This window comes from Engraulis encrasicolus, chromosome 18 (assembly GCF_034702125.1).
Source record: "Engraulis encrasicolus isolate BLACKSEA-1 chromosome 18, IST_EnEncr_1.0, whole genome shotgun sequence".
In the NCBI taxonomy this organism is placed as follows: Eukaryota; Metazoa; Chordata; class Actinopteri; order Clupeiformes; family Engraulidae; genus Engraulis; species Engraulis encrasicolus.
This window is the reverse complement of record NC_085874.1, coordinates 3,106,426-3,118,596: the sequence shown is the minus strand read 5'-3', so window position 1 is coordinate 3,118,596 and position 12,171 is coordinate 3,106,426. Positions and strand designations below refer to the sequence as shown.

The 12,171-nt window shown below is 44.3% G+C and overlaps 1 protein-coding gene across 2 annotated transcripts; it reads right to left on the bottom strand.

The window, feature by feature from the left end:
* Nucleotides 1-737: 737 nt before the first annotated feature.
* Nucleotides 738-7,779, bottom strand: srsf5b (serine and arginine rich splicing factor 5b). Of its 2 annotated transcripts, none has more exons than XM_063222806.1 (8): nucleotides 7,756-7,779; nucleotides 6,772-6,924; nucleotides 6,500-6,570; nucleotides 6,017-6,136; nucleotides 5,443-5,515; nucleotides 3,363-3,436; nucleotides 3,029-3,136; nucleotides 738-2,523 (listed from the first exon to the last, which is right to left on the bottom strand). In XM_063222806.1, exons 2-8 carry the CDS (start codon nucleotides 6,895-6,897, stop codon nucleotides 2,172-2,174), a joined length of 924 nt encoding a protein of 307 aa, XP_063078876.1. In that variant the 5' UTR covers nucleotides 6,898-6,924; nucleotides 7,756-7,779; the 3' UTR covers nucleotides 738-2,171. The 2 variants fall into 2 exon arrangements, with proteins under 2 accessions (XP_063078876.1, XP_063078875.1); XM_063222805.1 differs by lacking the exon at nucleotides 7,756-7,779 and adding an exon at nucleotides 7,466-7,546.
* Nucleotides 7,780-12,171: the final 4,392 nt, after the last annotated feature.

The following is a 12,171-nucleotide window of genomic DNA, read 5'->3' as shown; positions in this document are numbered from 1 at the left end:
AGTATCCATATGCGCTTGAGTCAAGCTAACCGGAATAAACATCGAATAACACGGCAACTCTGTTGATGTAAGCCTGCGGCAGAAAACACTTCGGGTGTAAAGGTGGATGGGTGTCACGGTTCAAATGGCATTAGGGTGATTCTACTCCGAACCATCGCTTTAAATAGGCATTTTGCCCTGGATTTCATATAAATGTGATGAGGTGTACTGTGATATCCAATAATAGTGCCTTGGATTGATTCACACAATTGAAGTGTACACCAAACCTCTACTGTAAAAAACTTTTTTGTAACTATTATAGTACGGTAATATTGCCACCTAGATTCCTGTTTTACTTAGGGATGCAATGTTTCTCGGAAAAAAAAGTACTAAATCTAAAAATTCAAATAAAAAAATGGGACAAAAAGGCTCTATTTAGATGAGTTCTATTTAAACTCTTTAATCCAAAGGGGATTTGAATATTCCCAAATTCACACCCCTCTTCACATGCCCAATCACATGGGTCTCTTGTACGGTTGAATTGGCTATTTTTTGCGACTAATGGTTTTTTAATCGATTAACGCATTCATCGATGAAAGTTCATTACAGGTAATCGTTTGCATCCCTAGTTTCACTGCATGTAATACATGCTTGATTTAAAAGATGAATTTTATGTACTTGTTCTACTCTATGCTCTCATGCATCAAGTTTGTTTATGAAATAAAATCAATGCAAATGAAAGTGACACTAGTCAAGTGTTGTAATAACGGAGTTCTTTATTTGTGAAATACCAGATACAGATATATGTACATATTAGATCAGTTAATAAACTGAACCAAATATCCCAAACCTGAGTGAGGCTAACAGGACAAACTTTAACAGGGGTGGGGTAAGATAAACGTTAAAACAAAATAAAAAGTAAAATAAAACCCCTGATGTTTGAGAGCATTCTCTTCACACACTCTTTGAATCCAATACAGCAGTGGTAGCCAATCAAAAATATCCACAGCCTAGGTAACTTAAAGGGCAGCTCATCTTCACACATGTGATCAAGGAAGAGCCCTGATCTCTCTCAGAAACACCAATACCAGTGGCCCATATTGTGATGTACATAATGTAGAGGTGCCTGATTTTGAAGAGTCTGGTCTAATGTGTGTGACAGAGAAAACGCTCCTGACAACAGCACCTCCCCTCAAAGAGAGTTCCATCTCACCATGAGTTCCACCAGTGTCTGGAAACAGACCTCCCTCTCTCACCGCCCTTTACGAGGAGGTCCTAACAGCCACCACATGCTCCGATGGCAAGGGACTTAAGTTTAAACCTTGATCATCTTACTAGAAAAAAAGAGACTCCAAAATACACTTTACAAGAGGACACATCATGTCAAAACGTAATGCATTTCCCAAGAAGCAAGGCATAAAAAAACAAACAAAAAAACAACTTAATTTGTCTATACACAAACAAGCATTTTTCACCAGTTTCAATTTCTTTCTTTTTTTAATAACTGTCCATACTGGCACGTTACCAAACATAAAAAAACGTATGAGAAATTTTAATAAAGGAAAATGGTAAAATGAGGGCAATAGAAAATAAAAAAAGACAAGGATACTCACCACATACGGCTCGAATCTGAATCACCAAACCTTTTGCGACAGTTCCCTTTTTGTGCTAAACACCTAGTAGGGAGCATGTAGATGACTAGGGCTAACAGCATGGAGGAAGGAGGACCACAAAGAGCCTTGCAACAGTTTCACAACCAGCAAAGGAGTGCCACTGTTCAGAAGCCAAAGAGAAAAAAAACGCCACTCCCATGATAAAATATGAAAAACAAAACAAAAAAACAAATACATACGATTTGAGCGCAACCGTCTTGTCTTTTGTAGTGCCCGCTACTTCTCTCACTGTCTATGGGACCTCAGGTCATGGGCAACGATTTTTTTTAAACAGATAAAAAGGGTGAACACAAATCCGAACACTGTTTGATCAGACTGCTGGTAGATGAGTGGTACACATGAAGGAAAAGACTGGGGGTTGGGGGTCGTAATAAACCGCTGTTCACAGGAAACACCCACCAAACAGGGCTAGCATGGGCGATGTCAAGTGTGTGTGTGTGTGTGTGTTATGTGAATGCATGTGTGTGAGAGCTTCAGCATGTGATTTTGACCACGTGTATCTGAATGTGCTCATGCCACTTAGTGTCGGCTGTCAGAGGATGGGGAGAGAGAACGGGAACGGGAGCGGGAACGTGATCGGGAGCGAGACCTGGAGCGGGAGCGGGAGCGGGCAGGGGAGGGGGGTGCCCGGGGCTGCGGAGCGGGGCTGGGAGGGGAGCCCGACTCAGCACGGGCGGGCCGCTTGGAGGAGGAGGAGGAGGAAGACTCCTTGGGACGGGCGGGGGCAGGGGAGGGGCTGGCCGAGCGGGATCGGCTCCTGGAACGAGAGCGGTAAGACTTCCTGCTGCGGGAGCGAGAGCGGGACCGCGACGGAGAACGACCACGAGAACGAGAACGAGACGAGCTCTCAGAGCGGGAACGAGACCTGGACCTGGAGGAGGAGGGAGAAGAGGGGGAGAGGAAGACAGGAAGACAGGGAGGAGAGGGAGAGAGAGAGGGAGAGGAAGAGACAGAGAAGAGAGGGAGAGGAAGAGAGAAAGACAGAGAGGAGGGAGAAGATAGATAAATAGAGAGGAGAGGGAGGGGAAAAGAGAAAGACAGAGAGGAGAGGGAGAGAGAAAGACGGAGAGGAGGGACAAGACAGAAAAACAGAGAGAGAGGAGAGGGAGAGACAGAGATAGTGGAGAGACAGAACAGAGAAGAGGAAGAGAGAAAGATGTAGAGAGAAGAGGAGGAGGGAGAGAGAGAGAGAGAGAAAGACACAGAGAGGAGAGGGAAAGGGGGAAACAGAGAGAGGAGAGGGAGAGAGAGAAAGACACAGAGAGGACAGAGAGAGCAAGAGAGAGTCAGATATGACTGATGCACTTAACTCATGAGTGACCATTTATTTGAATAATGGCGTAGTAGTGCTTTCCATGTTCAGAGGACAATCCTACCTCTTTTTGTTGGCCTCAATGAGACGGATTTTCCTCCCATTAATCTCTTTGCCAGACAGTTTTTCTAGGGCGTTTTTCAGATCACTTGACGATGCAAACTCAACAACACTGTGGGCACAAATGGAAACGATAAAGATCAATGACATTAAATGGTAGCAACAGGAGTTGTTCACAGACGGATGTTACAATAAGATAACGGAGGACCGTCAAAGAGCTAATAGACTTGTTTTTGAAGCTTGAAGATGCATCAGACCTCCAAAAATCGTCCGAATAAACCAGCCGGCCGATCGATCGGTCGGTCTCCATTTCAGACATTTAAAAAGACAATGCTCACCCTTCATTGAGCTTTGGGCGGTGGGCGTCAGCAAAAGTCACTTCACCAGCTTGCCTCATGAAGTCCTTCAGGTCCTACACACAGAAGACCACCAGTGAGCCAACACCAAACCCCCAACACACCAATAAAGCCAATCTCAATGCACAATATTTACAACAGGAGAGAAAGAGTTTGGTTAGGAACAAAAGTACTTCTACTCAAAGACTACCACAGAGGGGAATGGAGAGGGTCCAAAAATGTCCAGATTTTTTAAAAAGTCAGCACTCAGTAACACAAAAAGAAAATAAGGTGTCAAAAATAGTCATTAAATATTAAGTTCTATATTATGGCAGTCATTCCACTCTTGCACAAAAAAACAGGGAAAAAACCCACAAAGTCGACTTGCTATTATAAAGCAATCTTTAGTCAACATTCCAAAAATCACAACAACCACGGGGTGGTGGCAACCTCCAAATATAAAAAAGTGACATTTTTGGACCCGGCACCTTGTATTTCCCCATTGATGTGCAGTGTTTCTTTACAGAGACCAGCAGAAAAGATCTGATTAGGAGCAGCCTGCTGTAGCTGTAACTGTAACAAGAGCCCCCTGGCCATTTCATTGGACAGTACAGGACAGGACAGGAGGCAAGGGCGCCTCCCCCAGATGCCCCGCCCTGGCTGTGGCCCCATGGGAACAGCAGGGGTTTGGAAGAGAAATAATACCTGGAAACTAATACCTGAGGGGCCCTTCGGACAGGGCCACTGGGCCTCTCCGAGACCATTACATCATCATCACCACCATCATCATCATGACCATCATCACACCGCTGCTGAATTAGCTTCGGCCACCTGGAGGGGTCTCGCTCATGGGGGATTTTTTGGCGGAACCACCAGCGAAGGGAAGGATGTGTAGGGTGGGGGAAGAGGTGGTGGAGTGGAGAGATGTGTGTGGAGGAAAGGATTGGACGGAGTGGGGTGGAGGGTGAGGGAGGTAGGGTTGAGGGTAGGAGGGAAGTGTAGGGGTGTAAGGGAGCAGGTAGGTAGGTATGTTGAGGTCTGGTGGTGGTTGGGTTGGTGTGGATGGTTGGGAAGGAAGGAAGGAAGCAGATATCGATCGAAGCCTCTCAATTTACCGAACGCCTCGATCACACACGCCAGCGCCCGAGCGCCCGGCTCGACACCCCGATCTGTTTGCGCTCTCCCCTCTCTCTCTGCCCGCTCTGCTCGCTTTGTCTCTCGCTCGCCAGCCCGCCAACCGGCCGCGACAGTGACTGCCAGGCACGCACAGCCCTCCACCCCTCTCGCTCTCTCTCTTTTCACTCTCGATAGCTCTCTCTCTGCGCGTCTCCGCTGGTAGGCAGGCGGAGGGGGTGGGTGCGAGGGGAGGCACGATGTGAGGTGACGGGCAGCCAGATCAGATCAGCCCAGCGGGCTCGAGAGCCAGAGGTGGCAGGCCGAGCGGCCGGGCCTTTTCCCAAAGCGAGCGAGACCACCATACGACCACCAACAGCAGGCACCACTAGGAGCGGGAGTGGGGAGGGGCAACACACCACACTGCCTGGTACGACTTGGCTCTCTCTCTCTGTCTCGAGTCACACACCGCACAGAAGGACCCTGAAGGGGCTTACTCCACCCTTAGCGAGCTCTTCCATACGACACAACAGTCAAGCTGGCAAATAGAGGGGTGAACAATTGGTTAAAACAGAGTTAAAAAGCCACTGGGATGATTGATTGATTTCTCTTCTTCTCATGTCCAATTTCAATCTAAGCACACACTGACTTGGATGAGTGAATTATTACAAGGTCAGTGCGGCAGGCTCAGCTACAAGAGTCTATTAAGACACCAATTAACTTCATTTTTTTCACTTTAACAACAGGCTTAAATTTCGGCTCTGTGACTTGATTTTACTCGATTACTTTTAAAAAAAGTCACTGCATGATGATTTTACATGAATTTCTTGTTTGTTTGATTGACTGACTGATTGTTGACACTGGTGGTCTCTCAATTGTGGTCTTTTACTCATTGCTTGAATTCATCAACAGTGCATTTGAAGACATGTAACATTTAGGATGTATCTACTGCGCCGAGGGCCAGGCTCACCTGCCAGCTGATTCTGGACGACAGGTTCTCCACTATGAGCCGGTTCTCGGTGCGCATAGGAGGGGGGTTCCGACTGGAAAACACAACACAACACGCACACACACAATTATATTTGGTGAACATTTTTTTAAAGAAATATTTTTGATACAGTGCCCCAAGACCTACCCCAGTAACAATAAGGGCAAGAATAGTTGACATTAATTGACTCAAGTATGTCATGGCTTGAATATAACCCAATGATTAGTGCCCTTCTAAGAAAAGAGGCAGTAGGTTGATTATGCTTTTAGGTTTAGTGTTTCCATACTAAGCATATCAGGCAACAACCCCCTTTTCTACATTTTAGTTGACATTGTGTGCATGTGTATATGTGAGTGTTGTATGCTGATTTTATTGCCCTCATCTGCTCAGGGACTGGCGAAACTAGTTTGCCCTTCAGCAGTTTTAAAAGGTGTTAAATCCATTATGCTAAATCCATTAGAGGTTTAGGAGGGTGCTAGCGCTACGGTGTGAATGCTAGCAGTACTGCAGTGGGAACGATAGCAGAGCTAGGGTGGGTTTCGACCTTTGACCTTACCTACGGCTATCCTGAGAGCCTCGGCCGTAGCGCGGTGGGAAGCGGCCGCCACCACCACTGCCTCCGCCGCCGCGTCCCCTCCCCCCTCGCAGGCGCACGCGAGCATGCTCAATGGTCACTCTGCAGGCAAACAAAACACAGGGTTTCTTCTTGTTGCTCTCTTTCTCTCTCTCAAGTGTATAGAGAGCAAACAATTACATAATTATAACAAAAGATAAACAAAGACGCAATACATGCATGCCAGGGGTTAAATGATATGTGCAATAATATGTGCAATAAGTACAAATACATACCAATCAAAGAAAATGCACACATTTACAACACAATTTTACATTTATTAAAGTCTCACAGTCTTGATTCAGGTGCATCACTGCACCACAGTTCCCAGTGTTGACACAATAGCTAGAGATCACAATGAACATAGGCGATGCTGATCCCGACCACCGATATGTTAAATGGGTGGAGATTGGAGAATCATCTTACCTTTCATTGCAAAGCTCTTTGCCGTCAAGTTCATAAACAGCATCTTCAGCATCTCTGGGGTCGTCAAATTCCTGTAGGGTAAGTAGAGCATCATCATTTAAAAGGACACCCTGTATCATGGCTTGGAAGAATGGCTTTCCCTCCATTGTGTCAGCCAGATAAGGGATATTAACTGTGCATTATAATTGCTGTAAATGGAGGTGCCACGGAGAAGTAGCACACTAACTTGAAAACCTGGTCAGAAAAATGTATATCTTGCGACAAATTCTTACCACAAAACCGAACCCCCTCTTCAGATCAATGTCGCGGATTCTGCCATATCCTTTGAAGAAGCGCTCTACATCCTTCTCCCTGGCTGAGGGATTCAGCCGGCCAATGAAGATGCGACACCCGTTCATTTTCACGATACAATACTGGTTAATCACCTAGGGAATACAATGACACAATAAAACGTTTGAATACGCAAGGGTGACCCGATTTACATGATATGCATGGTCCAACGACCATAAGAAGATGCTGACTCGTTTGGAAAAAACGCTGCAGCATCACTGGCCGTAAATAAACACGCCATTAGCTTGCACACAGCTGGTAACCTACTTGTCGTTAGCTCGCTACAGCTAACCACCTCGACCCATTTCCTCGCAATTTTCATTGCCTGCATTTAATTGCAACAAACACTGGTACGTGAATGTTAACGTTTGCTGTTCGTAACGAGCAGTCACTAACGCGTCAATAAACAAATTATACCTCAAAACAACCAGCGTTAGCTTTCCAACGACACGAGTGAGGTTAGCACTGTAATTTTCACACGACGAGTCGTAGCCAGAGAATGTCAGTCCGATTTGGCAGGTAAACATTGAATACTACCGTCACATGTTAACTGTGTAGATATTTATCTGCTAGTCACCTTTCAACGTTTTAGAAATACTGATTTGAGAAGGGATGACATATAAACCATATACACACCTACTAACAATGCAGCCAGACCTCCTTGCCGCACGAGAATACAAAATGGTGTCTGTTTTTTGCTTCAACAGTGCAAGGGCATTTGAGGCGCCTACCACTGATCTGGGGCCAGCCACATTAGCATTTCATACACCACAATGTAACAAACGTTTGCTCTCTGGAGGTGGGGGAGAATGTGTCAGCTTTGTCAGTGAACATTTTAATTGCATTTTAACAGTCTTAAATGCATGAATGTTATCCTCGCGGACTTATGGCACATATTCAAGATGTAGGCTACCATTAACACATACCGTATGTCAATGGACTCGTCCACCACTCAGGCTCCTCAAATAGAAATCGAACACACATGCATGCATCCTGCAGAAGAACACTCATGAAACCTGACAAAGACGTGTGCAAAGGATTATGGACTTGTAGTAAAGTAGCGTTTTTATTTATTTAAATATTATTATTATTATTATTATTATTATTATTATTATTATGACTTGAGGTGAGGTGTTATTAGGGCCTACTTGGTCTTGCATCCTACAACTGAACATTTCAATAGAAATGAGACAAACGCCACTCTCTAAAAGTGCATCTACTTCTTTTTCTTTTACCCTAAATTGTTTGAACATTCAGTGGTATTGTTGTCGACTATTGGTTAGTATTCTGCCTGGTGTATAATAAAGTTACTTTCTGTAGATCGGCCAAACGCCAAAGTGATCTAAAAACAGCCACTAGATAGCGCCACGGGACAAATAAACACAGTACCCTTGCTGGTGCTGTAGCCTACTGCTACTTGCTTGTGATGTTGCATTGCCTCAAGCGCGCGCTCGCTCTCTCTCTCTCTCTCTCTCTCTCTCTCTCTCTCTCTGTCTCTCTCTCTCTCTCTCTCTCTCTCTCTCTCTCTCTCTCTCTCTCTCTCTCTCTCTCTCTCTCTCTCTCTCACACACACACACACACACACACACACACACACACACACACACACACACACACACACACACACACACACACTCACACACACACTTTCAGTTTGATCTCATCAGTAGGGCAGCATTGCAGATCCAAATAGTGCTGGATTTACATAGGAGTCGGCAAGGACTGATCAGAATCATCCTACTATGCGTTACATCACACAGTGTAAAATCATAGGCCAAGGTCAGAATGGGCAGTTAGACGTAGGCTTCTGAGGGGTAAAGATGGGACCTCCTCCGCCAGATTGCTACATTACCAATTATTGCAGAAATTTAGCAATATTTGGCAAGGTTTTTTAAATTGTCCTTTAGAGCTGCAGCCCACCCAAGGTAAGCCTATGAACATGTCCTAGGGAGCAAAATACAAGCACAATAACTTAACAATTAATTCCTTGATTTGCTACAACATCCATGAGTGGCGCAGACAGACACACATACACACCTAAATGGGGTCTTTTGGAAAAGGATATAAAAAAACAAAGATGCAAGGTGCCTCAAACTTCAAAAGAAAGCTTTTATTAGAAATAGTTATATACACACACGCATTGTAGAATTAAATTAAACTTTATACAAATATTAAAATACTATTTTCACACCCATCACAATGTACAGAGGGAAAGGAAAAGTAAAAGCAGTGAAATGGAACTGAATGGGAAGAACAACATGTTTTGCTCCATTCCATGTATGGGCAAGCACCGTACAACGGCAACTTTGCTTTATGAATTATTTTTTTTCCCCCACCATCGTCTCGGAAATGCAACAAATGAAACAACATACAATTAGGTGCACTGACATTTTCTTTTTTTCCTTCTCAATTCTTGTAATAACATCACAGTCACTGAAAAAAGTATTTAAGATGAACGATAAACAGGTATGTGGACATTCTTGAGTCGTGTCCCAAGGGGGAAAAAAGATCGAAACGAACCTCCCTTGCTTGAAATAAACACAATCCACAAGGACGTGGCTATGCATAGAAAATGAACATAAGGCAATTTGGGAGACAATGAGTTTCTCATAAAGCAAACCAGACAGAAAAAGAAAAAACGTATTTTTAAATGTATGAAATGTTTTTAAGGCAACTTCATTATTTTTGCCTTCAGCTACCCATTGGCAGGCAAAAACAACAAAAAACAAACAACAAAACAAAACCAATAAAAACAGGGAAAATAAGTGTTTGAGTAGCTAGTTCACTCCTCTTTTTCCTCTGCTACACACCACAAGAAACACCAATCACTGCAAAGAACACACCCAATTTTGTGAGGATGCTTGATCAACAGCTGTTAATCCACCATCAGGCCATTCCATTACCATGGAAATACAATCCCCCTGTTTGCACTTGTCCAACTCACGCACACACACACTTACTGTCATTCTCTCTCTCTCTCTCACTACCACGCACACACACACACACACACACACAGTCTCACACACACACACACACACACACACACACACACACACACACACACACACACACACACACACACACACACACACACACACACACACACACACACGCACGCACACACACACACACACACACACACACACACACACACACACACACACAGTCTCACAAGAGTAAAATAGACATAGGAAGGGGAGAAGCATTCGTTACTGCAGTGCAGTAGTGTCAAGCGTTTGGCTGTGTCAGAAGAACTTGTCCGCCCTGGTCACGCACATTATTGTCATCATCATCATCCTCCCCTCAAACTGATTCCCTTTACAGATCCCCATCCCATTCCTCCTGTCCTGTGCTGTCCTGTCCTGTCGTGACACTGCTGATCCACAGGACATGGATCTGATATTTAATAATACAGCCCTCTCTCTTGAAGATGGCAGGCCTCCCTCCATCGCCACCTCCTCCAGCCAATATGGTGGCCTTCAGCTATTTCAGGGACAGGGCATAGTGGATTGATGAAAGGTGACTGGACTAAGATACATAATGGGGGAACAAGCCAAGTGCTTTGGAATCAGAGTTTGAGGAGTCAAACCTAAAAAAAATAACAAAAAACCCACAGCAATTTAAAGGGCAGTGAAGCAACTTTAGAGTGAGTGAGGAGTAACTGAAGTCTGCCACTTGATGCACTATTTAATTCCTTTCCAGACAAACTGGCTTTTCTTGTTGCTTAATGGTAAAGCCATCAAGTATTCATGAGAGAGAGAGAGAGAGAGAGAGAGAGAGAGAGAGAAAGAGAAAGAGAAAGAGAGAGAGAGAGAGAAAGAGAGAGAGAGAGAGAGAGAGAGAGAGAGAGAGAGAGAGAGAGAGAGAGAGAGAGGCACGCCGCTTGTACACCATTAGCGTGTAAGCACTTCTCTGTAGGGCTGTGGTTTGGATTCCGATATTAATCAGGGAAAACGGCTTTTGCACTGATTTTGCAGCCAGCAAATCAAGGCTGGGCCACTGCTTAAAGGTCCACTAAGTTAACAAAATTAAAGTTCTCTATACGTTTTTTCTTACCTAATATACACAAACTCAAACTTTGAGTAAAGTGAGAAAGTTGTATTTGTCAAAATCGTATTTTTTAGGGAAGTTATAAAATACGCCTTTCTGATTGGACAACAGAACGTGACGTACATTTCGGAAGACATGCAGACCGAAGCCTATCTCAATAACGCCATCTTGTGTTGAAATGGCATTAGGTCTACTGATCGAAATAAAGTGAATAGAGTCTGTTTTTTTATTTAGTGTTTCACAATAAGTATTAGGGCCTACTCCATGAATGTATCCTTTTTCATTTTTTGTTTATATTTTAGATAATGTAGTTTTAGTGTGGGGTTGGATACTTGCTAATAGTGACGCGCTGCGCATGCGACTCGAGTACTGAGTTGATCTGAAGGCAACCATTATGGACGACTTGTCATCCAGTCCCGGCAGTAGTGACCAAGATGATTTATTTGTTCCCCGAGGTGTACAACCGTATTTATATGAACCCCTGGCGCGGGAGGATGGGGTACAAGTGTGTGAAACGGGCATGGAGGCCACAGGAGACAACGGCAGTGCTCGGTTGGGGCACATCAATTGGTAGGCTACAATAATGTCCTCATTTCAGTGTCTTACTACTGGTGTGTCAATGTGAAGAGAAAATGAATACATGCTGAAACAGTGTCAATAAACGAGGTAGTGTTGGCGATGTATAAACTATTTAATTTCGTTTATGAACGTTGACTGTCATTTCCCTTCCTTATTTCCCTTCCTTTTGTGCTTGTTTTTAGCAGATGATAGCAATGCTATTTGTTGCCTATACAAGGCTAATAATTGGGCTAGAAATCAGTCGTGGTGCCGATGAAGTAGCATACGACTACTACGTGGAAAGCTGCAGCGTGTTTTGTAGTTGTCACCTAAACTCATTGGCGCTTTGCAGCCTGAACCGGATTGACTAGTTGCCCAGAGGAGCATCGCAATACCTCTTACACGTAGACTCGGGACAGAACTAGTATTTGTCTCAACGGGTATGCTACCGCTGGACAACGACAGACAGCACCGTCTCATTTAGAAAATTAAAATGAGACTGTGCTGTACTCTAATAGACTACAATCGGGCTACCAGTCTGTTGTATACTTAGAAGTAGAAATGTAAACAAAGCACGGAGGAGAAATGTACATGAACTTCACTTTACTTCATTCATTCTTATTCTGCCGTGTGCGTAATTACAAGCCATAATGCAGCGCCCCTGTAGGCTAGGTAGATACACCATACAGTCCCACCAAGTACTTTTGTGAAAAGGCAATAGAGTTTGCCATTAC